A 25,946-nucleotide genomic window follows, 5' to 3' on the forward strand; every position below is an offset into this window, starting at 1 on the left:
TCCCAGTTGGAAGACATGGTGGCCCCGGGATATGTTCCCGCCTGACGCTGTATCGTCAAAAGCCAAAAATCTAGGTGTCCTGTGTGATGATGATCTTTCCTTCAGACCCCAGATTATAGGGCTGACAGGGAAATGTTTTGGCATCTTAAAAATGTTGCGGAAGTTTCTTCCACTACTGTCTCTGCAACATAAAAAAATTATTGTCCAGGCTTTGATGGGCTCGCGTCTTGATTACGCGAACGCTCTCTACCTCGGCCTTCCCAAATACCTGATGGCACGCTTGCAGGTCATGCAGAATTCGGCTGCTAGAGCCATCCTCGGATTACAGCGAAGGGCAAGAGCCTCGGAGCTACTCAAGAGACTGCATTGGCTCCCAGTCCCTAAGAGAATTACTTTCAAGGTCTTGACCCTTGCCTTTAAGGCCCTCCATTCGATTGGCCCAAAATACATCGGGAAGCGTATGGCTTTCTATGCCCCCAGGAGGACTTTAAGGTCCGCTTTGCTGGCCAAAGCCGTTGTACCGACCATCAGACGCGCTCGCATCCGAAGTCGCTCCTTCCGGTACTTGGCACCTCGTTGCTGGAATAAGCTTCCCATTTTCTTAAGGAAAGCCAACAGTTTACTTTCCTTTAGAAAGGAACTGAAGACCTGGCTTTACTCCCAGTAATTCTCTTTCGGCCCGCGGTCGGTGTTGTGTTATGCACTTTTTCTTTAGTTCTCTTTGCCAAAGCGCCGGGACACTCCATGGAGTAGCCGTGCGCTATAGAAGAGACCCTTATAACATAACATAAGTATTTAATAAAGGATTGGAAATGGCAGGCAACTCGAGGGCCACTTCTGGCTCAGCATTAGAAGTAGTGGCCAACAAAGAATTTCTCACAATCGAAGGACAGGAGTCCGCCGGTGTCATACTATGAAGAATCGGCCACCCTGTGTATCTTGACATTGCCAATTGAGATAAACCTGTTTTCCTTACGACCTGGAAGTGGTGGTAAAATGACTGTTCTTGTGCCCTTCACTCCAAGAACGGGAACTGGTGCTCGATAGGAAGGACCAAATTCTTTCTTGTTATCGATCTTCTCTCGAACCAGTTCTCCAACTTTGGGTATCCAGCCAACTACCGGGATCTGCAACGCATCATCCGATGTGGAGGGCAAATGTTCCTTTGCAAGACTGTCTCTCGTCTTTTGTAGATCCTGTAAAACATTGTAATGTTCATCTAAGTCAAAGGCCGTGGCCTGAGCCACGCAGTCTAGACCGTCTAGGTCAGGGACATACATCTTGATACCAAAGAGCATTTCGTACGGGGTCCGCCCACCCAGAGACCTTCTAGGGAGATTGTTTAGAGCACGCTGCACGCCATTAAGATGGGCCAACCAGTTTCTGCCAGTGCGTATAACTCGAGCTGTCAAAGATTGCTTTAAGTCACGGTTCATTCGCTCCACTACACTATTACCCTCAGGTCTGTATGGAGACGAAAACTTGACTTGGACCCCCAACGAAATCATAGCATCCTTATACGCCTTTGAGGCGAAAGCCGGACCCTGATCCGAATGGAAGGAACCACAGGCAAAAATCCCTACAAAGACACGCAAATCTCTTATGACAGTCCGTGAATCAGCGCTGCGATGGGGCCATACCCACACGAAGCGTGTGCATGAATCAACTGCTACTAAGATGTACTTATGCGCAGTATCAGAAGACAAAGGACCGCAGTGATCCAAATAAACGCAACCCAGTGGTTTATTAGATATTTACAACTGTGTCTGAGGCGGACGCGCAGCAGTCGAAGGTTTAATCTGCTGGCAAATGTCACATTGAAGGACATAATCGCGCGTCTGTTTGTACAGTCCCCGCCACCAGAACCTTTGTTGTAGCTGAGTCACAGTGGCTGAGACGCCACACCTTCATGCGCCGTTGTAATCAAAGTAGCTCTGTGATCCGAGTTGGGAATCAACCGTTCCCCAACATCAGGAACCTTCTCATAAGGAACCTTATCGGGACTTAAGTGGTATGTGTACTTCAAAGGGAACCCCGCAGGATATTTACCTCCCTTCTCGGTGGCAGCTACAGCCGCCAAGATGTCATCATCTATTTTACTTTTGGACTGTGTAACTGCTGCAACTAAATATTTTGATACTGCAGATTTCGCCGCTTCATCAGCAAGCGAGTTACCGACAGCGTGGACTCCTACACGCTGATGGCCGAGAGTATGAATCACAAACACAAGTGGCAACTGCTCTTTAAGCTCAGCCACTCGGACCCAGATCATTTTATGTTTTATTGTGCTACCCTTGGAATCACGAAAGTCATTCTGAATCCAAAAGAACAAGTTCTCATTGTAAGACTGTACACAGTAGTAAGAATCACTTACGATTAGAGTTGTCACACTAGGATCTGCGTACTCCAACGCAAGCATCAGAGCACGAAGCTCTGCCAATTGTGCGGTGCAGTCCCCTAGCGTCTGCGTGTGTACGACACTGGACTTGAACTCATCGTTCACCATGTCACCGACCACAATGGCGCATGCGGAAACGTGGGCATGTTTAGAGCCATGCGCAACCTGCGCCGAACCATCAGGGTAAATGATGCAATGGAAATCCTCCAGGGGTCGCATTGCTAAAGGAGCTGGATAAACAAATTGATACTGTAAGTACTCCTTCGACCGTAATGAGGCGTCAAAAATAAACGTGACATCCTGGGATGTCTAGGATGCAGCCCATTGAATCCACCGAGGGTGCAAAGCTTTAGAATTTGGTACACTGGCTTTCGTGACCGCCTCCAAAGCAGGACACAGCGTAACAACCAACATGTGCTTTCCCTGTGACGGGGCACGTTCCTTAAGAATTGCCATCTGCACAGCCGTCAAAACCTTCTCCACAGTGGAAAAGCGCAATCCATCCGAAGTGTACAAGTGTGACTTGTAAGAAATAGGTACTGTCTCCTTCATTAAAAGTCAGGTACGTTAAACCCACCGTCCCAGGGATAATTCTTATCACCAGGTTGGTCTGGTTATCACGAGTCAGTAAGAATTTAGAAGCGAGCAGATCAGCTTGCACAGACTGCAGAATAGCTGAATGCTCAGGCTGCCAGCATGATTTGGTAAAAGATTGGTTGTATCAAAGCAAACAAAGGCTTGATACGCTGGGCACATTCCGGAATGGAAGTTCTCCCGAAATTCAAGAAGCCCAGTAAAGATTGTAATTTTTAGGTTTCGAACCTGGCGAGGGGCACGAAGTGCCCCTCCCAGTTTGAAAACTATTGTCTTCAGTATGGATGTCGGCTCTGCCTCTCATTGGCTAGCTCCATAAATGGAGGCTAGCCATTGGGAGGCAGAGGCTGTCAATCGCGCTTTCTCTCAAACGCGATTCGGGGGCGTTTCTGGTGCTTTTTTAAGCCCCGCCCCTTTGTCCCGGGCCGCGCTGCCATTGGCTGCCGGCCCGGGACACCCCCGTGACGTCATTCCCGGGCCGCGCTCTGATTGGCTGGCCGGCCCGGGACCTGACTTGTTTTTAAATTGCCTCGCGATTGAATTATGGGTTTTAAAATAAGGTGATAAAGTAACGAAATATCAAAATGTTAGATAACACTTGGGGCGTCTTCACCTCACACATGCAGCACTGGTATGTTGCCACGGATCCCTAACTTGAAAAGTCTAACGGGGGGCTATGAACCGCTAGAGTCGCTTGGAGACGGTGGGGTACGGCGGCTGAATGCCTGTGCTGGAGTATGTCTATGCTATTGTAGTAACTGTGCGTCCGCCGTTCGTCTAGTGACTGGTCTGGCAGCGCTGTGAGCTGTGACAGGGGCGGGCGGGCGTTCGGCTCTCGGGCGTTCGGCTGTCGGTGTCTGGTTTCTCCCCTCCCTCCAGTGCTGCAGCTTAGCAGCTGGTTGCTAGGGTGACGTCATCGCTTCCGCCCCACTTCCTCTCCTCGGCGGTGAGAATCCAACATGGACTGAGGCTGCAGCCATGGGGTTCGGACAGGGCCACCGCCAGCCTCCCTCCCAGCTCCCCACTCGGCGCCTGTAAGCGGGAGCTCGCCGCAGAGGCGCTCTGACACGGCCGAGCTGCGCAGCTCTCTCTGGGACGGCCCTTCTTTTGCAGTTACACCTTGGTTTTCGTTTACTTTGAGACAACCCCCCCTCGACTTATCGCGGATAACTATTGAAACATAATAAAAAGTTGAGGAAGGTCCGAGAATGTGACCAAGAAGATGTGGAGCGCGGAGCCGCAGGGCGCTGCTGCGGGCCGCCACTGAGGAGGAAAATGAACGAGGAAGAACAACCGGACGAGTGAGTTGGGGGCTCAGGCAGGAATGGGTTGTGTGTTATGGGTGGGGGTAGGTGGTTGGTGCATGGGATTTCAGCCTGAGGGGCTCACGCGAGCTGCTGCACGCCCCCCTGCAGCCGTGTTTACTTCTGCAGGGCTCGCGCTGGCGGCCACACGTCAGTTGCTACCCAGGACTTAACGGGGTTGCCCCGGTCTCGGCAGGGACACCCTCCCCTGGCACGGACCATTTGGGGGGGTGCTTTAGATTTTAGGTGTCAACAGCGTTCCCTTACACTTTGGCGTTTCTGAGCCTTCCCCGCCCCCCCTGCATTGTCGAGCCTGCGGCGGCCGAGGCTCGGGACATCCCCCCCCGCGTTAAATGGAAGCGCAAGCGTTGGCCATTTTTTTCCTAGAGTCGTCTTCATTTGCATACAGCGTTTTCCATTCATAAAAAAAAGAGCTGGCGTGCGCCGGTGTGAGGCAGGAGGGTGCGCTCTGTGGAGGAGTCCGCGGTCTGGCCCAGCCGTTGGGCAGAGAGGCCCGGCTAGGTGAGGGGGAGTTGCCAGCCGCCTATAGTATGAGCAGATGGCCTCTCTTCCTGCGCGCTCCGTCTCTTGGTAGGCAGGGTGAGGCCTCCTAGTAGCCGCCTCGCTCTGAGCAGTCCTTGGAAATGTACTCGTTCACAATGCCCTTTAAAGCTCATAGGACGAGAACTGACCACTCTGCTTTCACGCGAGCCCTCCAGCTTTCGCTGCGCCCCATGTTCCTTCTTAGTGAGATTTGGAAATCCCTTTATGTCAGTCTAAAGTGGGGCAGTCGGGTTTAACTCCTATGTACTTTGTTTTTTCTAGATTCTTACACTTTGAGAACGAGCTGTATTGCTGGACTTTCTGTTAAAAATCACAAAACTTTACATTGGTTTCTCAGAGTTTTAAACTGCTGCTCGGCCTTGGGTCTGTTGCTCTTAAAGTGTCTGACGTATTTAAAGCTGCAATATGCTTTTAATGCACATGTTAAGGTAAACAAAATTAAGAAAGTTATTTTAAAAGCTATAAAAGTAGCAACATTAAAGTCTCTGTAGTTTAGTACAAAGTAAGTGTGAAATGTGTATTGCTGAGAGAACTTTTCATGCATATTGTGCCATCCTCCTCATAGAACGTTAGAAAGTGAATTTCAATCCCCAAGTAAAGTGCATTGAGGAAACTGATTTCTGAACTATTGGGAGAGCAAAGCAATAAGTAAACAGTCATGCATTCCAGTCTTCCTTGAGGAGGGGGGGGAGTCCTAATGGTAATATAACATGACGATCTATGTGGAACTATCAAATCCTCAGTAGCGTTATTAAAGCTACCATTTTCTTTAAATACTATGGAAGAACTCAACCAAAGGTTATGTCGATACAGTAGCTCCAGGTTACACATAGAGCTCCCTGATGGGTGCATTAATCAACCAGGCTACATCACCGGCTTTTCTGGGTATGTTCTACTAATGAATGCATTACGGCTTACTTCAAGTGTCCTTTAACAGTGTTATCAGAGGTGGGATCGCAAAGGTAAAAACAGAGGCTGCCCCAGGTAATTTTCACTGGCGACCTCTGAGTGACCTCTTAAAGCTGTGTGGGTGTGGGTGTGGCTCTGGGTGTGTGTGTGGCTCTGGGTGTGTGGGTGTGTGTGTGGCTCTGGGTGTGTGGGTGTGTGTGGCTCTGGGTGTGTGGGGCTCTGGGTGTGTGGGGCTCTGGGTGTGTGGGGGTGTGTGTGGCTCTGGGTGTGTGTGTGTGTGTGGCTCTGGGTGTGTGTGTGTGGTAGTAATTGCTGTCTGATGAGCTCGTCCAGTAGAGTACAATAGGTCTTACATTTGCGAGAGATTAAGCTGTTGGCAATGTAAATGACAATGCCATTTATCTGTTTTCAAAACCAACACATAAATACAAATTTTGTCATTTACAATGCCAATAGCTCTAACTTTTGCAAAGGCGAAACCGTTGCATTGTAAATGCTTGTTTCAGTGTTGTCGGAGCGCGCAGTTGTGCGCATTTCTCCAGGAAGTGAGGAGCCAATCCCTTTCTCTCATTGTTGAGCTCGTAGCCCAGAAACAACACTGTGTACTCAGCAATGTGCGATTTTGCAAAGTTGAATTTGTAACCTAAGTTTGCAAAGGTACAAACTATCCCGTTGACCCGATACAGATGCTCCCAAAGATCGTCGTCTGTGAGATATAAGTCATCCACATACGAACAAGCATCCGGGTTGATTCTCTCCAAAAGAGTGACAATGGGGGCAGTGAAAATCCCAGGACTATTCTTATAGCCCATAGGCAAACGCCGAAATTGTTTTTGGACACCGCCGCATGTAAAGGAGAGCCACTGGGAACTTAGACCATCCAATCTATGGGCATAAAAACCATTGGAAATGCCAAGCGTGGTTTTAAACTGCTTACGAACAAGACTATTCACTAGGGCAGAGCCGTGAGTATTCTGTACTGCACAGTTACGGCAATGCGAGTTTAAATGCCGGTAATCCAATACCAAACGATAGGAACCGTCCGGCTTGTTTACAGTAAAAAGAGGGTTATTCATTGGTGACACACATGTTTCAATTACACCTTGATATTCTAATTGTTCAAGGACAGCCGCGACGGAAGCCTTTGCTTCACGCCATATGGGATATTGAGGTTGAGGTTGAGACCGTAAAGGAATCTCGTGGCTCGGGGACAATTTATCCCAACCACATTGATTGAGGTACACAGCCGGAGCCAGAGCCCACTCTTCAGCAAAATGCAGCGCATCCTCTTTCGAGACTGTGTTCGTGAAACTGGGGAGGATTACCTCCTCCCCTCGCAGAGCTGCGAGCACAAAAGGTGGGGGCCAGTCAGCCTCCGCAAGCAAAATGTCATATGTAGACGAAAGATTTGCCCAAAATACCCCTTTTATGGTTCGTTGTATGTCACCCTCGATTAACAGGACAATTTCAAAAAGTCTATCAGGGGGAGCAACTCTTGTATCAGCTGTTTCAATCACAACATAAGTATCAGTCGCTGTCACCTTCAGTAGTGGACGGAGGGCCTCTCTCACTATGGTAATCTCCGCCGCGCTGTCCAGCAAGGTCAGAGCCCACGTCGGATTCCGAAGCCGCGTTCTCACTATCTGTGGCATATCGATGCGCTGTTAAGGCTGCAACTTTCTTCTTGGCAAACTTCGGTCTCTTAGGCGTAGAGCCCTCCTGCTTTTCTGCACCGTTCCTCGGGCAGGGCTGGTCACGTACTTGTTGGCCACCCCGACCCCTGCCGCCCCCTCCACCACCGGTTGTCTGGGCCGATGAGTCCTCAAAGGAACGAGGAGAGCGTTTGTCAGAAGCCAGAAATCGATCGTTGTGCGATCGCGCAAGTCATAAACACGTTCCGACTGCGCAAGCAACGGAGACCCAGGACGAGAAGCCTGGGTTTGTTGTTGTTGCTGTTGCTTTCCCTGTTTCTGTTTTTTAGGCCAATTTTGTTTTTTGGACTTGGGCTGAACTTCCGTTTCCGAAGTTTGTCCCTGGGGCTGCTTTTTCTCCTTAACAGAAAAAGGCTTAAGACCCTTACTATTGCGACCCACGGTTTTATAAGCCGCCACAATAATTTTCGCTAACTGTCGGGGTTTCTCGGCATCGGGAAGCGCCGCCAAAGCGTTAGCAACCTGAAAGTTCACTGCATCCCCCTTGACATTATCAAGTATGAGATCGCAAACCACATCAAAGGTGCCACAAAGGCGCATGCCCAATTCTACCGTAGACTCCGGTCCTTGATCATCTTGAACACGTTTAAGGACCGTAGATAGCACGGACATAGACGGGGTGCCGTAGCACCTAGCATAGACCGCTGCAAAAGTCTTTCCCCACGTCTCAGTCAACAAGCTCAGGGGTCAAATCCTTTTGCAAGCTAAGCGTAAGAATCCGGTGCTTTTCACCAGGAGTCGTGTTAGGAAATACAGCTTCCAGCTGGTCAAATTTCTCGGCCTGCCAGAAAGGAAAATCATCCTGGGGTTTCTTGCCCATTACGGCATTGACCATGACGGGACTGAGTTTCAAACCACCCTGTCCGGCAGGAAGCGTTGCACCCCCCGGGGCTCCACCCGGAAGATTACGGCCCATGTAATGCACTAAGGCTCTAATCACGGCAATTGCGACTACATGTAGTCGTCGAAGTTCAGCCACATTACAATTGCCGTGTAGAGGATGAGGAGTAAATCCAGCCAAAACAGGCCAACTAGCGCCTGGAATGGACAAAGGACCTAACCTCGGAGCGTTCAAAGAATGGGGTAGGGCACCACCAAACCAAACTCGATGCTGCCAAACGTCAATAGGAACTTCCTGTGCCCTGTACGGAGTATACTCATTAGGTACAGCCGTGGGAGTGTATGTGTGGAACACACCAGTATTCGCGTCCACCTTCGGAAATGTCACCCACGAATAAAAAAGTTCGTAAGGGTAAGCAGCATCCGCACTCACCTCCATTATCACAGCTAAGCCTTCCAAAGGCACATTGTACATCCGCAAATGATCTCGCACCACAATGCGACTATGCTGAGGAATGTCCACAGCAGCCATGACAGCACAGGAAATATGTAAAACAAAGTAAACTTTGTAGCACAACTGGGTAGTAATTCAAGGAAACTGTTTTAGTAAGAATCAAGCTTGAAAAGACCTATGTCAAAATAGGTAGGTTTTTCCGATACCACCATTTTCCGGAAACGGCAGCGAAGGGGTTAAGGAATTAATGATATACTACTCGAGTGTCATGATATAGGGCCAACAACGTATGGGCGCCATGTAGCGGGAATTCCGTTATCCTACAGAACTGTGCATAGAGACCTGGAACCTCGGTGAATTAGGATGGCCCAAAACTCACCTCAGTACCGAAAATCCCCTTACCGAGCTAGCTACAGTGTCTCATTGGTCATAACAAACTCCCAATGCTTAGACAGACCAGAACATGAACTTAGATTACCTCAGGTATCGTGGAACACATGAACACTCTTTCGTTATATAATCATTGCAAACCAGAACATGGAGTAAATGAAGACACGTGCATGTTTGACATATTTATTTATTAATGCATGGTTCTCAAACGCAATATCTTGTACAATACTAGTAAACATATTATAAGCAACAAAGTTATCAGCATAGTTATTAGTCCATAAAAGGCGAATGGTGACAGCATACTAAGATGCTGAAATGAATAGGAATTAACAACACCTAATTCACACCCTCCCTATTTAGCATAGTATTTTTATCTATGAAGGTCTCATTTGGGTTTTAGCAGGGCGGGCCCATACCTCAAAATCTCAGTGGCAGAGGATCACATCATCTTCCACCAGCTCTCTGCATGCGAAGCACCATCAAGTGTGTTTCATGTGTGTTCAGCACAACAATATAAAACCCGCCTAGAGCCAGATTTTGGCAGCAGCATGTGTGTTATGTCTATGGAAGTGCGAAGATCAGACCTCACAACAACATCGTGTCGAGTTATCCTTGCAGCCTTCAGCACTCACTCTGCAGACAGTGTACCGAGCAAAACTGATATCAGAGCAATAACATATTATTTCTCAAGTAAATCACGAAGCTCTTCTGGGTTGAAAGCTAAAACAACAATTATGTGTTGTGTGCAAAATGAGGCAGAAAGGTAAAATGGCGTTTAAACATTTAATAAGCTCATGCTAACGTAACACAGTATACAGAAAATAATTATCTATATGACATCACAAAATGGGATATTCAGAACATACATTGTAAATAATCTAAATTCTTCAATGAGTGTATGAAACCTCAGATTAATATGATCCAAATGTCCAAGAAAATATTTGATCATCTTATGACTTAGTTCAATAAAAGTCTCTTAGATTCTATCAAAAATATTTTTATTTCTCAGAATCAAGTGCTTTGGGGGAAAAAATGACCCAGGATCCATTACCCAGGTATCCTCACTCACTTCGCATTTACACCTCCACTTGGGCGACCACCTATTATGTTTCATTTGGTTACATTCTGGAAGACCTAATGATTTGATGATCTCTGACCTAATGCATAATTCCAACTCATTATATTGTCTGTCGCTACTTGTCCAACTTGTATTTTACCCTTGGAAAAAGTCCCTGCTCGTGATGAAACACTTGTCAGCTGTTGCTTTGACACACTCATATGAATCACTAAATTAATTACGTATTAATAAAACCAGAACTGGATTTTCTACATACCCTACTTTGTGGACTTTAATTAGTTCGGACCTTTCTCATGAATGCTTTGGTATCTTCACATTTCAGTTTGTACAGTGGACTTTTTGGCTTTGTTGTTGTTTGTACCTGCTGGTAGTAGTGTACATGATACCAAGTAAGCACCAACCTATCTTGTTTGCATATAATACTATTCCCATAACTTTGTATGTACAGGCGGTGCAATTGACCTACCAGCACTACCTTTTTTTCCATTTGGACAAGTGCTTTTAATTCTATAATCTCTTGATGATTGATAACCAATATTGAAATCTCAAATGTTGAATTGTCTTTAGCGAATGGTTAGCAAAATTAGAACCTTAGATTGAACACCTAGAGTGCAACCTAGAAATAGGTGAATCGTCACCGCCCCAACCCAGTGTGAGTCTCTGGTTTATAGGTGCCACATTGCATATCTTGAATCCATCTGTTGCTTCGCCTCTTTGAACCCTGCCATTTGGAAATTGCAAAACCCATACTGAGAAATCTGCAGTCATTTGGAAATCCCTATCTTGACAAGTTGGTGTTGCCCCTTCCCCCCCTCCACCCCCCCCCCACACACACACACACACACACACACACACGCTTTCCTCTGTCAAAGCCTGATAAAACCTATTTTTGTTGCATGGGGTTATGAATTTCAAATCGGGCACTCCATATTGATTGTCAGTGGATTCCCCATCAACATTCCCCTCCTCACCTTCAGTTTAAGTTCAATACTGCATGAACACCAAAGGATGTCTGACCAACTACAGGTCCCTGGAATTTGCTGTTTTCCCCAAAGATGAGAATAATACTAAGATTCTTGAAGGAAGTCCCTCTAGAACAAAAAATATCACACCTTGCTTTGCGCTACCAAGTGCAAAGATAACATTTGTGTTCTGCATTAGTCTTATATTGAAGGGATTTAATTGTTAATTTATTCGAATAAGTGTCAATTTATAACTTTTTTTCTTGCTTTTTAGGACCCTAATGTAGTCTTGGGCTCTGGTTTGGAAATGGAGGAGATGATTTTTGAAGTGGCGGACACACATTTGTTTTTCAATGATTTGGAGGTACGTGCATGACTGATTTACAAATTTTTACTGACAGAACAAAATTCCTCAGGTGTTTTTCCATTAAAGACCTACCTCTATGATGTTTGACTTATCCTGCTTTTTCCGAGAGCTGAGGTTTCATTGTATTAGCTTGTGGCAAGACGTTTATCCTATAGGCTTAGTCAACATCCACTAAATATTTAAGGTTATAGTGGCATTGTACTTTATTTTAGCCTCTACGGAGAGGTGTGGGCAGTGAGTGATTAACATACTATGTTGCATAGTACTGTGCCCCATCAGATGAGCCCCATGGTAAAGGAGGGTGATTTCCTTGAAAACATGATGATTCAGCTTCTGCTGCTATGCTCGTTAGTATGAAACGTGACAGTGGTTAACATAAACCTGTTTTGGCAGCTAAACAGCAAGCATTTCCTGCCTTTATTAGACATCAAGTAACTCACAGAGGCCTTAACGGTTTGTTTTTATGATCATAACGAACTATGGGATGTCTAGGCGTACAAAATAAACAAGTTGGGTAGGATGTCACATTTAGGTATTTAAGGGCTTAGTAGACTGGTTTGAAGGTGGATACTCAGCTGTGGTTGACTTGGAGTAATATTCTAATAGTTATTAAATAGCTCAAAGTTAATATTACCAGCGTCCTGTGCACCATTATTCAAATTCTGTAAACGAAAAGGCCACTAAATGGCTGCGTTACTTGTTGGAAAGAAGCAAGGACTCGGACAAAACATCACTTCTCCATTTAAAATCATTTCAAAATAAAATATTCATATATTTGTAGGGGCTGTGGGGCTCTCTGTTTACAACTGTTTTGCTGAAAGTGCTCCCTCGATAAAACAGTCATGAAAAGAGGACAGAGGAAAAAAGTGTTTGGAACAGTGGTGTAACAAAGCCTTGCCCCCCCCCCCACTATATATATAGTTTTGTGACTGAGGTATATAGACAACGTCTTTTTAATCTGGCGAGTGGATGTGAGTAGTGCAAAAAGTTTCATTGAGGAGATCAACAACCTCAATCTGGAATTCAATGCCGGCATCAGCGCCACCTCTACTGAATTTCTAGACGTTAGCCTGTACATTGCCAATGGCACTCTCCAGACCAAGCTCCACCCTAAGACAACCGCTGGAAATTTCACTCTACACGCCTCTAGCTTCCACCCTAGGCACCTAATAACGAGCATTCCATATGGGGAGATGCTGCGCCTGTCCAAAATCTGTAGCACGCGGGGAGATCTTCAAGCATGCCAGGCAGAAGCAACCAAAAGGTTTAAGGCACGTGGCTACTCCACATCAATCATACATAAAGCTATAAACAGAGCGAATGCCATACCTAGAGAGGAACTGCTAGTGGGCCCAACGACTGTTGAGGTTCCCAGTGCTACCACCGTACTATCTGAACCCAGTGGTGTTGTCACCCCCAGGTTGATTATTACACATAACACCGAAGAGAGAACCCCCAGATCAGTCATAAATAAGCACTGGGGTATCATTAAGTCTGACCCTACACTGGGGACAATATTAGCTCAGAAATCAGACATCACATACAGGAGAGCATTCTCCATGAGAGATGCTCTGGTCAGAAACAGTCTGGAGATCACCACCACGCAAAACTAGCTAGCTGACTTAAAAGGTTTTGTCAAATGTCTGAGTTGCAGAGCGTGCACATTTGATAGAAACATGACTAAGGTTGAGTCGACCTTCAGACACACTCCGCTCACCATCAAACACAGATTGACCTGCTTGAATGCATGTATGGACTAAGTTAGACTGGGAGCACCAAGCTCCAGGTCCACCGCCGTATACTCCAACACCTCAGGGCAATAGTCAACAATGACCAAGCCTACCCTGTAGCTAGGCATTTTAAGGAGGTGCACTACTACAATCTCTAGCACCTCCATTATTCCGTCATTGACTGTTTTCCGCCACTTAAGCGGGGTGGGAACAGGGAAAGGCTTTTGAGGCAGTTGGAGAGTAGGTATATACTCCAATTCAACACCAAGGCACCTGTAGGTCTCAACACCACGGAGGATTTACATCACTTCCTGTGACTCAATAATATAGTCATACACACGCAGTACTTACTTCAGAGCAGTGGCTGTACATATCTATGACACAATCCATGTATATTTGCTTCCTGTTTCTATTGGCATCAGTATTGTATATATTGTAAATATTTTTAGCTGTAACTGTTGAAATCTGTGTCTGCATTTTAGTTTCCACACTTCATATTATCCGCACGGATATACATTTTTTTTGCGTCACCAGGTCCAAGCCCGAGCACGGAGTCACCTCTGAGTATTTATACCGTTATATTTATGGCCTTAGTGAATTCATAGCCCATACATGATCTGCGTGTATGTTGCGCTGTGATAGGACATTGACTATAGCATATTCCAGCTATACATCGTACATATTATCCTCTATTTAAAGTGTACACCCGGCCTCAATGTGCTTGCCAGCTGTGAGGCACAGTGACTCGCTAGGGATGACTGATTGATTTATGGTAGTCAGCTCAGGTTTTGGGCGCTTCTACATTAGTTTATTTTCACACACTAGGCATTTAAGATCTTCTCAAATGCCTGTGAGGTAGGCATCAAAACCACTTCGAAACACACACTGTAGATTTGCGCATTTAGCACTCACACGCCGTCCTCACTTTGTAAATACATGCCCATCAGGCTCATGTAACCCCCGTTTACCCCTTCCCTCACTTTCACAAGCAGTGGCAGGCAGCATTCATGCAGTCAGATACTTGTTTTTGCAACGTTATCAGTTTTTATTCCTACGCGCACAGCATTTCACACGCCAGGCACCGTTTGACACACTGGGAATTGATCTATAAGTAGGGAGAGGTGCTTCTCCATGAGCCGCGCACTCTTAAAGCATTACGTCTAAGCAAAGAGGTTTCCCCAACGGCCGGCACATTTCACATACTTTAGTGGACTCATGTCTCACAGAGCAGTGCCGCACACGACATGATCCGCCAAATGTTTACAAAGCTCTTATACTTTGACGCTTGCAATGAAGACGATGTTGTGTGGGTGGCAGGGTAAGATTCACTCACACAATAGGTTTGGCCTAAGCATCAACCAGTCAAGGATTGTCGCACACAGAAAAGCTACAGTACTGTCAACTTCTCTTCAAGCTTCCCCTGATAGAATTGTCACAGCTTTGTAGCAGTAAAGGTTCTCCCACATGAAACTTGCATGACACGGACAGCAACAGTAGAAGTTCCCCTTCTAACGGAATGGAACAGCTCTTGAATCAGGTGTACCTTCCTACCTATACAAAAATGGCACATTGTGGGGCAGCACTTGTTTAAACCTCCCTTACAGCATTAACTGTCCCAAAACTGGTACCTATAAAAAGAGGTTAAGTGATGTGAAAAAAAAGTAACCGCATCAGAATGAAGACTATCCTTTGAGAAAGAGACACATTTAAAGAATGTCTCAATAAGAGGTAAAGTGTTCGCATTCAAAAGCAGATAGGTAAAGATGGGGAGTAAGAGCTGGAGAAGTATGAAGAGAGAAAGCGACACAGAGAGACAACCACTGGCAGAAACACTGGGAAACAACATTTTAAAAAGATTCCACTTTTGGGTAAAGGCGGGGGCAGAATGGGAGATGGATTGACAGGAAGGTGGAAAAAGAACAGGCTTGTTAAGAAGCTGAAGTGATTGCCAGTTAGAACATAGAGTTCAAAGCATTGACATTCAAATGTTTTTATTGTTGGCTTGGGGTTTGTGTTGAGCTGTATTCTGTTACAGGACTTTTGTGTAGCTTGCAGTTTCCTCTTAGCTTGGCCTCAGAGTATTATCAGTGACCTATAGCTTTGAGGATCCCTATACACTGGAGTCTGGTTAGTGTTTTGGGCATTAACATCTGTTGTGACTGTGGTTATATTTTTGGTTTCAGTAAGTGTGAGATAATTCAGTGAGTTATGAATGTTTTTGGTGTGGCTATAGGCATTCCCAAAGGTTTTAGCCATTATTAGTTATTTGACTTACCCACTGCCCAGCACGTTTTTATGAGTGCACTAATTGCACTTCCCATTAGTGCCTCATATTATCCATATGATGGCCTTTCCAATAGAGGATTCTAGCCTCAAATTGTTCACCTTATAATATTCCCCAGACATCAGACTGCATCTGAGTAAGTACCTCTGCACGCTGGGAGGTAGTATTCAGCTCTACTTTCGCATCGTCTGTGTCAGAAGTGACTTTGCAGTGCCTATCTAGGCTCCACTCTGGTGTGCTGACATCAGTTCCTTTAGTTTTGTGCCAACAGCTCGGGTCCGGAGAGCTACCTCAGTCATTTATTGATCAACTTTGCCACCTTTTTAAGCTTTTCTCCCAGTGTTTTAGGACATCAAGTCCCCGGCAAAAACCCTCCGGGTTCAAGCCTTGTGGGGGACTGCCACAGGCATGTCTGAGTCGGATCCCCACTTGGTTTCTCTCTGGTGCCTGGGGTCAGGGCACAACCCCAAGGACTGCGTGGAGTGTAAGTTGATGCACCTGAAGACGATTTGAGACAGGATGATGAAACACCTGGCAACACGGCAAAAGTAGGCTCTGCACTGAACTAGCCTTCCTCTTCCAGCACACCTCCCCCTAGAGCCTGGTGGTGCAGGTCTCAACTGCAAAGGTTACTGCAAGTGCATTCACCTGATTGGGAATCCAAGAAGCTTGACACCTTTGGAAGGTACTTATTTTCTCCCACTGACCTTGCCCTGAGGACGGTGAAAATTGCATGTCTTTTGGACCTATAGTCCCATGCACAGGGGAATTTATAGTCCCATGCACAGGACGATTTAGTTGCACAGCTGCTAACCAGGCTGTCCCAGAAAGGCCACGCCATCCTCAACCAGGCTTTGAAGGACGGCAGGGATGGAACAAAGTTTGCCATCTAGGGCCGACTGTACTCCATAGGCTGCTTGGGTAGAGCAACGGCATCTATGTAGTGCTGTATCGCCATGCCTGGTACAGTCCACTGCACTCTCGGGGAATGTTCAGTCTTCACTTCGATGTTTCCCTCCTACTTAGTGACAAGACCGATTAAGCACTCAAGCACTTTTGTGAGAGCAGGGTTGCTGCCAGATGCCTAGGCCATTCCCTCTGGACCCGACCGCAACAGCACTTTTTTTGCTCCTGCTGTGGATGTAGAATGAGCAACTTTGGGCATCCTCAGTATCAGCCGTAGCCAGTCCAACAGCCTACCCGGTCCTTTCGAGGACATGGCTGCAGAGTCCAAAAAGGACACAGGAGCCAGTGACAGCATGCTGCCCAGTTCCTTCCCGTTCAGCTGTCCGCAGCCCCTTTATCTTGCCCTCCATACAGCACAGACATTCGATTGCCAGCAGGATCAGGCACCCTCTGCCCCAATGGTCAACAATTATATCAGAAACATGTTTCAGACTGTGCAGAAGAGGTAGGCCCTACAGTTTGTGGAAACACTTCAGGCTCTTCCACCATCCCCAGAACGGTTGTCTGAAGACCATTTCTCCTTACTCAGTCAGGAAGCTAAGATTCTTTTGACCAAAGGAGCCATTGAGGGGGTGCCTGCGCCAGAAGTAGGCTGTGGTGGTTGTTCCTGCTACTTTGTGGTGCCGATAAACACCAGAGTCCTCTACCCTATACTAAATGTGTGCCCTCTCAATGCCTTCCTTAAAAGAGAAATTCTAAATGCTCATGTTGGCTCAGGTTCTATCTGCTCTGGATCCTGGAGTCTAGATGGTAGTGCTTGACCTGCAGAATGTGTATTTCCACATCTCTGTCCTCCTGACCCACAAGCTTCACCTGTGTTTCATTGAAGGCAACTAGCATTTCTGGTGTACTGTGCTCCACTTTGGCCTCACAGGTGCCCCTCCGGTGGTCACAAAAGTGATGGCCCTGTTGGCAGCTGATCTGCGAAGGTTAGAGTTTCCAGAGTTCCCCCTATCTCAACAGCTGGCTGTTGAAGACAGGCTATAACCCAGGCAGTCATTATCCAGTTCCAGACTGCTGCGAACCTTATGCATGGGCTGAAGTTCCCTATCTACATGCCAGTCATACCTGATGCTATTTTTTCATCAGTCATAGTGCAGTACTGCGCCTATCTTTTGGTTTGCGAGTCGGGAATATTCAGGCTATGATTCTAATGTTTGTGTCTCTATCCTGGATTTCGATGAAACTGAGGCTGCTGGGTCTCCTCGCCTCCTCCTGGCACAACATGCCCGATGGCACATGCAGGCTCTGCAGTGGGACCTGAAGCCACAGTGGGCGCACCATCAGGGCAATCTTTCCGACCTGGCACAGATATCGGAGGGCACTGTGAACGATCTGTGATGGTGGCTGAAGAAACATCATTGGTCAGTGCAGACCCATCTCTCTTCCCTCACCCAGAGCTCGCAGTGGTGACAAATGCGTCACTCCTGGGTTTGGGCAGCCGTCTGGGAGAAGTGGAGATGGGGGTCGCCAGTGGATGCTCAGCACCACATCTTCTTGGAGTTTAGAGCAATCTGCTTGACATTGAATGCCTTCTTACCATCCATCAAAGGAAAGTTGGTTCAGGTGTTCACGGACACCACCACTGCCATGTGGTATTGCACTTAATAAGGCAAGGTGGGGTCGTGGTCCTTGTCTGAGGAGGCTGTCTACCTCTGGACATGGCTGTAACATCAGGACATTTTCCTGGTTGTACAGCATCTGGCAGGATCTCTGAATGCCAAGGCAGATGAACCCATCCGATCACAAATGGCGTGTACATCTGGAGGTTGCAAAAGGTCTCTTCTGAGAATGGGGAGAACCTTGGTTCACACTGTAAGCCACCACTGATAATGCGCAATGTCAACACTTCTGCATGCTTGAGTTTCCAAACAGCTTCCCCTCAGAGACGTGTTTGGTTAGATTGAAACTTTGGAGTCCTTTTTCGCGTTTCAGCTGATAGCTCTCCTGCCCAGAGTTCTCAAGAATACTATTACTGACCAGGCCCAAATCATCATTTTCTCCGGTCTGGGCATTGAGACTATGGTAGCCAGAAATCCTTAGCAGGCTGCCCCTTCAGGAGGATCTCCTATTACAGAAACGGCGCTTGTTCCACCTTCATTCATGGAGAATGAGCGGTTACAGTTGAGTGTATTTGATCTCCCTCCTGAAGTTTGGGATGTCATCTTGACCAGTCTGACATCCTTCCTGAAGTTAGTGATACGTTTGTGGCTTGGTGTTCCTCAGGTCATGTGGACCCCTTTCCTGCACCTCTTGTGAGGGTTCTGTTTGGTCTTTCTTTAGCCTGGGAAGGGTTCATTCTGGGCACCATTAATGGTTATTTGTAAACCATTTTGTCCGACGTGTGGCTGCTGCAACAACCCTTCCTGTCTAAGTCACCTTTTGTCACTCAGTTTTTTAGGGGTTTGCAACATTTGTTTCCGCTTTCTCCTATTGTGTTGCCCCAATGAGACCTTAATTTGATACTTACTTTTATCATGGGTTCTCCCTTTGAGCCCCTGCGTAGTTGCCCTTTGCGGCTCTTGACACTTGAAACCGTGTGTTCGAGGCATGTGGTCTACTGAATTCATATCTTAGCATAGATCGCCGCCTAGTGTTGGGTCAGGATGTTTGCACTTTGTTGTCTTGGAAGAGTCTTCGAAGTATCACAGGATAGGTGACTGCTCCCTTGGAGTACAGTGCGCATGGGCATCTTCTCCATCCTCAGATTGTTTTTTTCTGCCATTGGATTCAGATGCTATTCCTCATCTCCAACTTCGGAACCGAAAGTTTTCAACTTTCCAAGGCCAAAAGGCCTTCTACCTCGACGGTATTGTTCTAGTTCAGTACCCATTCAATCTATAATACTTTCCATCTCGATCCGGTCGTGGACCAGGGCCGTTTGGCCTTTTCGACGCCACGTGGGCCTCCTGCTGATGGAAAGGACCCCGTTCAAAAGATGCCCGCAATGTCACTCCAAATTCCCACATACTGAAAAACATACAGTATGCAACAAGTGCCTATCTCCGGAGCACAATGAGGAAAACTGTCCAGCTTGTGCTCCGTTCCGGTCGAAGAAAACTATCCGGAACCGAAGGGCGGCTAGACAGAACCGGAGAACATTTTCGACGACTAATATGAACTCACAGAAGCGGCGGACTCCGACCTAGAAATAGTCACCGTAGAGGACCAGTCGGACTCGGATGACGAGATCACACCGGGGCAAACCGTGAGTACCAAGGCCCCTACCCCGCTTCCACCTCAAGGCAAGGCTCCGGTCGAAGCATCGCCTAAAGGCCTTAGCCGAGACTGACAAACTCCATCAGAAGCCCCCCTTCCGGCTCGGCTCCAAAGACCATACCCAAGCTTCTGATACCCCAGGAACGAGCAACACTCTTCCCAAAAGGGCCATCGAACAAAAAAGCGTGTCGAACCAAAGAAGGTCGTCGATCCAAAAATGGGCGTTGAACCAAAGAGGGTTGTCGATCCAAAAAAAACAGTCAACCCGAAAAAGGCAGTCGAGCCGAAAAAAGCTGTCGATCTAAAGAAGGCAGCTCAGCCAAAAAAGCCGGTCGACACGAGGAAGGCAGTCGAGTCTACAAAGATCCTCGAGCCGAAACAGGTCGTCGAGCACAAAAAACACGTTAAACCAAAAAAGGCTATTGAGCCGAAAAAGTTTGTCGAGCCGGAAAAGTTTGTCGAGCCGGAAAAGGTAGTCGAGCGGAAAAAGGTAGTCGAGCCGGTCGAGCCGAAAAAGGTAGTCGAGCCGAAAAAGGTAGTCGAGCCGAAAAAGGTAGTCGAGCCGAAAAAGGTAGTCGAGCCGAAAAAGGTAGTCGAGCCAAAAAAGGTAGTCGAGCCGAAAAAGGCAGTACAGCCGAAAAAGGACGTCCAACCAAAAAGTCGTCAAACTAAAAAAGGTCCCCGACCCGAAAACAGCAGTCGAGCAGACAAATCCAGTCGAGCCGGAAAAAGCTCCACAGCCTAAGGCCCTCGAGCCAAAGACTCACCACAAACAAGCGACCAAGCCAAAAACACCGGTGCCAAAGCCACGGACAGTTGAGGAAGAATTTTTCCATCCTTATCCAGTGAGCGAAGAATAAACTAAACTGTATATAGACCCTGAAACAGGACACGTAACAGTTTACAAAAGGAAGAAAATATCATTGGACACTGATACTTATTCTCCTGTTCCTCCAAAGAAAAAAGACTTTGGAACATCTCCTTCAAGGGCTTTTACTCCTCCTCCTTTCTTTCCTGACATGCCTTATGTGCCTTACTCTACTACACCTTCAGGCTATAATGAGACAGACAACATGGGGGAGGATCCTCAGGATGCTTTTGTAGAACCTGAAGATCAGGGTATCCAAGATAACACATGGAGTGAACATAATGAGCCTTATAATACATATGACCCACAACCCATCCCTGATCCCTCTTCATACCCTACAAAGCAGTCTCCTACTGACGACACTATCGTTTTTAACCAGCTAGTCGATAGGGCAGCTAAATATCATGGTGTAGACCTGCACACTGACCCAATAGAAGAAGATTTCTTATTTGACACCTTTCCAACATCTGAGAAAAGTGTACGTACACTTCCTATATTAAAAGGGGTACTAAAGCACGCAACACACATATTTAAAGACCCAGCCAGAGCGTGTGTCCTCAATCCCAGATTGAGAAAAAATATAAAGCAGCCCCTACAGATCCTTCATATATTAAATCTCAGTTACCTTTAGACTCACTAGTTGTGTCAAACTCTAGAAAACGAGCTAATTCGCAAACAGGAGATGCTCCCCCTCCTGATAGAGTCAAATATATTAAAAGCCTCAGGCAAAAGAGTAGCCTCCCAGGCAGCAAATACCTGGAGAATTGCCAACACACAAGCTCTCTGAGCACGTTACGATAGAGCACACTATGACCAACTGGAGGGTTTACTACAACACCTACCAGAACCTTTTAAAACTAAAGCAAACGACCTAATACAGGAAGGCAAATTTATCACTAACGCTTCCATCAAATGCGCCCTTGACGCAGCTGACACAGCCGCCAGGTCAATCAACACTAGCGTATTACTACGCCGGCATGCATTGCTATGCATTTCTGGCTTTAAAAATGAAGTGCAATCAACCATCCTCAACCAGCCCATTAACCAAGATTTCTTGTTTGGCCCTGCGGTAGATACCATCTTAAAAAAGATGAAAACAGATATGGATAACTTAAGTCCATGGGTGCACTTCAGTTTCAACAATGTAGGAGTTTCTTTTGTCGATCCTCCTTTCGAGGCTCAGGTAGAGGCAACAAATCCCAAACTTCCTCCGCATTCAAAAGTAATACCCAAAGCACCTTTAATAAAAGTGCCAACAGAGGAGGTTATAAAGGCAATACCAACAAGGGCAGAGGACTGGGTGCTGGTAACACCCGAGCCTCCGCCACCAACAAAAAGTGACTCGCTCACATTCCCTCCAGACCATTTAACACCAGTCAGAGGAAGGTTAATACAATTCCTACCAGTCTGGAACTCTATCACTACAGACAAGTGGGTGAGACAAATTATCCAGTATGGTTACTGCCTGGAACTCACTTCTACACCACCCAACATACCACCCAGACACCGTCCAATGTCCAAAGAACACATTACGCTGTTACAACAAAGGTGCTCTCCATGCTCCAAAAAGGTGCCATAGAGCCATTCCCCTTGCAACATCAAGGGACAGGAGTATACTCTCTATACTTCCCCATTTAAAGATGGCTCTCTCAGACCAATACTAGACCTCAGACCGTTGAACCAATACATACTCTCAGCTCATTTCCATATGATCACACAACAACAAGTACTCCCACTACTCCAGCAAGGCGACTTCCTCGCCACACTAGATCTCAAGGACGTATACTTTCACATTCCTGTACATCCAGCTCACAGGAAATACCTCAAGTTCACAATAGAAGGTCAGCACTTTCAATTCAAAGTTCTCCCCTTTGGAGTAACTTTGGCACCAAGAGTGTTCACAAAATGCCTAGCAGTAGTAGCAGCACACCTACGGAGACCATACATTCACGTGTTCCCCTACCTCGACGATTGGCTCATAAAAGCCAACTCATACGCACAGTGTGCCAGCCACATTTCTCAAACAATACAGCTACTACACGATCTAGGATTTTCCATAAACTAACCAAAATCACATCTACAACTCTCCCACATACAGCAATATCTGGGAGCAACAGAGCAACAATATAGCCAACATACAATCTCTCATTCACAAATTTCAGCCACAACACTCCCTGCCAGCTCGAGTGTTCATGCAGTTCATAGGCATGAGGGCCTCCTGCATATTCATTGTCCCTCGCGCTCGGCTGCACATGCGCCCCTTACAACAATGCCTAGCACGCCAGTGGAACCAAGCTCAAGGACAATTATAAGACCTAGTGTTGGTAGACAGTAGCACTTTCTGCAGTGGTGGAACCCACAAAACCTTTCCAAGGGGTGACTGGTCCAAGAGCCAGTTCCACAGATAGTATTAACAGCGGACGCATCACTGACAGGTTGGGGAGCCCATCTCCTTAAATATACAGTCCAAGGTCTCTGGACAGTCAAACAGAAGACACCACATATAAACTACTTAGTTACTAGCAGTATTCCTAGCAATGAGGGTTTTTCAGAAATACTTGAGCAACAAGGCTGTGTTAATCCTGATGGACAACATGACAGCCATGTACTACATCCAAAAACAGGGAGGGACACACTCTTTACAACTGTCCCACCTAGCACAAAGCATATGGAAGTGGGCAATTCCTCAAAACATTTATCTCCTGGCGGAACACCTCCCAGGAATAGACATCCAAACAGCAGACCTACTGAGCCGACACAATCAGCAAATACACGAATGGGAGATTCACCCTCAAGTTATCCACCCATTCATCCAAAAGTGGGAACATCCAGACATAGATCTGTTTGCCACAAAAGAAAACTCAAAATGCCAGTCCTTTGCCGCCAGGTTCCCACACCCGTTGTCACAGGGCAATGCGATGAACTGGTCAGCAGAATTGCGTACGCTTTTCCACCAATCCCACTGATTCCATTAGTGGCACTCAAACTAAGGCAGCAGTCACTCACAATGATCCTGGTTGCTCCCACATGGGCAAGACAGCCATGGTACACGACACTCCTGGAACACTCTGTAGCCCCCACCAAAGGCTGCGCCTTTCGCCACAATTACTAACACAGAACCATGGAGAAATCAGGCACCCAGATCCCAATCAGACGAATCTAGCGATCTGGCTCCTGAGGTATTAGAGTTCGGATATCTTAATTTGCCTCCCGACTGCATGAACATTATCAAGGAAGCAAGGCGTTCCACTACCAGAGCATGCTACGCAGCTAAATAGAAAAGATTTCATTTATTGTAATAATAATCAAATCAATCCATTAGATGCCTCCATCCAAAACATAATCTGTTACTTGCTACATCTTCAAAGATGTAATCTGGCATACTCATCCATAAGGCAACACCTTGCTGCTATAGCAGTATATCTTCAAAACAGGAAACACGTGTCCCTGTTCAGAATACCACCTATCAAAGCTTTTATGGAAGGACTTAAAAGAATTATCCCTCCAAAGCATCCACATTTGCCAGTCTGGAACTTAAGCGTAGTACTAACCAGACTCATGAGGCCACCTTTCGAACCACTCCATTCATGTGAACTACAATTCTTAACATGGAAGGTGGCATTTTTAATTGCCATTAAATCCCTCAGGCGAGTGAGTGATCTACTGGCACTAACCATTCAGGAACCCTTCATGCAAATACACCACAATAAGGTAGTACTCCGTACAAACCCTAAATTTATGCCAAAAGTTATCTCCACTTTTCACATCAATCAGTCCATAGGATTGCCAGTTTTCTTTCAAAACCCGCAATCAGTATCTGAAAGAGCTCTACACACACTAGACGTTAAAAGGGCTCTGCTATATTACGTTGACAGAACAAAATCATTCAGAAAGACAAAGCAACTATTTGTTGCCTTTTCACCACAACATAAAGGAAATCCCATTTCCAAAACAGGAATAGCCAGATGGATCGTTAAATGCATTCAAATATGCCATAAAAAAGTGAAGCACGCTTTAACAGTTCCCCCAAGGGCACACAACGCGCAAAATGGGAGCATCCATGGAGGAGCGGCTTCATTGTTTGAGCCCAGTCGTTTATATTGATCGCACCAAAGATCAGTGCGTGAACGATCAGCTTTTCATTGGGTTGACAGCAGAGGAGAAGGACACAGTTGTACGGAAACAAACTATCTCCAGATGGATAGTACGCTGCATAAAATTCTGCTACACACTGGCAAAGAAGCAACCTGCTGTGGACTTGTGGGCTCTCTTCAACAAGGCCAAGGCTGCTACTACTGTTAGCTCGTGGGATACCTGTCCTGGACATCTACCAACCTTCCACATGGATGTCCCTCTAAACGTTCATGAAGCACTACTGCTTGAACAGTCAGGTCTGCTAAGATGGGTATTTCGCCTGTTCGGCCTTCCAGACCGTTTTGGTCTAAGCCAGTTCGCATACCCACCTCCAGGGAGGTATTGCTTGAGTATCGATTTTATGGTGAGGAATCTGTGGTTAGAAGTCTCAATCAGAAGAGCAACTTGCTAATCCTTGGTAACGCTTTTTCTAGTAGCAACTCTAACTGCCAATTCCTCAAAGATCCTCCCTGCTCTGCGAACTGGGCTATTTACCTAAGAGATCCATTTAGACACTGTACATTGGTCAAAAAGGTAACCTTGATGTTTGAGGCATATGAGCTGCAGAGCTCAAACTAAGCATTAGATCGCCACCGGGTGTTGGGCTCGGATGATTGCATGTTGTTGTCGTCTTGGAAGAAGTCTTTGTAGTCACGAGATAGGGGACTCCTCCCTTGGACGATAGTGCGCATGGGCATCGACTCCATCCTTAGATTATTTTCCACCACTGGGTTCGTATGAAACTTTTCCGCTCTGGTTCAAAATCTATTTCTAAGTAGTTTGACGTGTCAAAAACGTACTAAAACTCTTCTAAACAACTTTTGACATAAAGAACCATCGACTAAATCTCATCCGATCGATTCCGGTCTTCGAAGCGGGCCGTTGGGCCTATCCAAGCTGTGAGGCATACAGCTCATGGAAAGGACGCCATTCAAGAAATGCCCCCAGTGTGGAGCAAAATTTCCGCACAGTGACCATCACAAGGTCTGTAAGCTGTGCTTATCACCAGAACACGATGATTCCAGCTGTCTAGCCTGCGCATCCCTTTGATCAAAGACGACTATTCGAGATCGCGGGTCCGTCGACAAATCATGCAGAGATCATCTTCGACAAGGGTCCAGATGTCCCTGAGGAAGATTCTGAAGATCTCGAAATCGTATCTGGGGCAGACGA

At 46.6% G+C, this 25,946-nt stretch overlaps 1 protein-coding gene across 12 annotated transcripts in view; it reads left to right on the plus strand.

The window, feature by feature from the left end:
* Positions 1 to 25,946, plus strand: part of EYA3 (EYA transcriptional coactivator and phosphatase 3) — a 1,455,294-nt gene that overhangs the window by 1,071,056 nt on the left and 358,292 nt on the right. For all 12 annotated transcript variants that reach the window (XM_086957503.1, XM_086957498.1, XM_086957496.1 and 9 more), the window contains one exon: positions 11,480 to 11,569. In XM_086957503.1, the coding sequence (XP_086813629.1) occupies positions 11,480 to 11,569 (90 nt within the window). The remainder of the gene's footprint in view (positions 1 to 11,479; positions 11,570 to 25,946) is intronic.

This window comes from Lissotriton vulgaris, chromosome 2_1, assembly GCF_964263255.1.
Source record: "Lissotriton vulgaris chromosome 2_1, aLisVul1.2, whole genome shotgun sequence".
Classification (NCBI taxonomy): Eukaryota; Metazoa; Chordata; class Amphibia; order Caudata; family Salamandridae; genus Lissotriton; species Lissotriton vulgaris.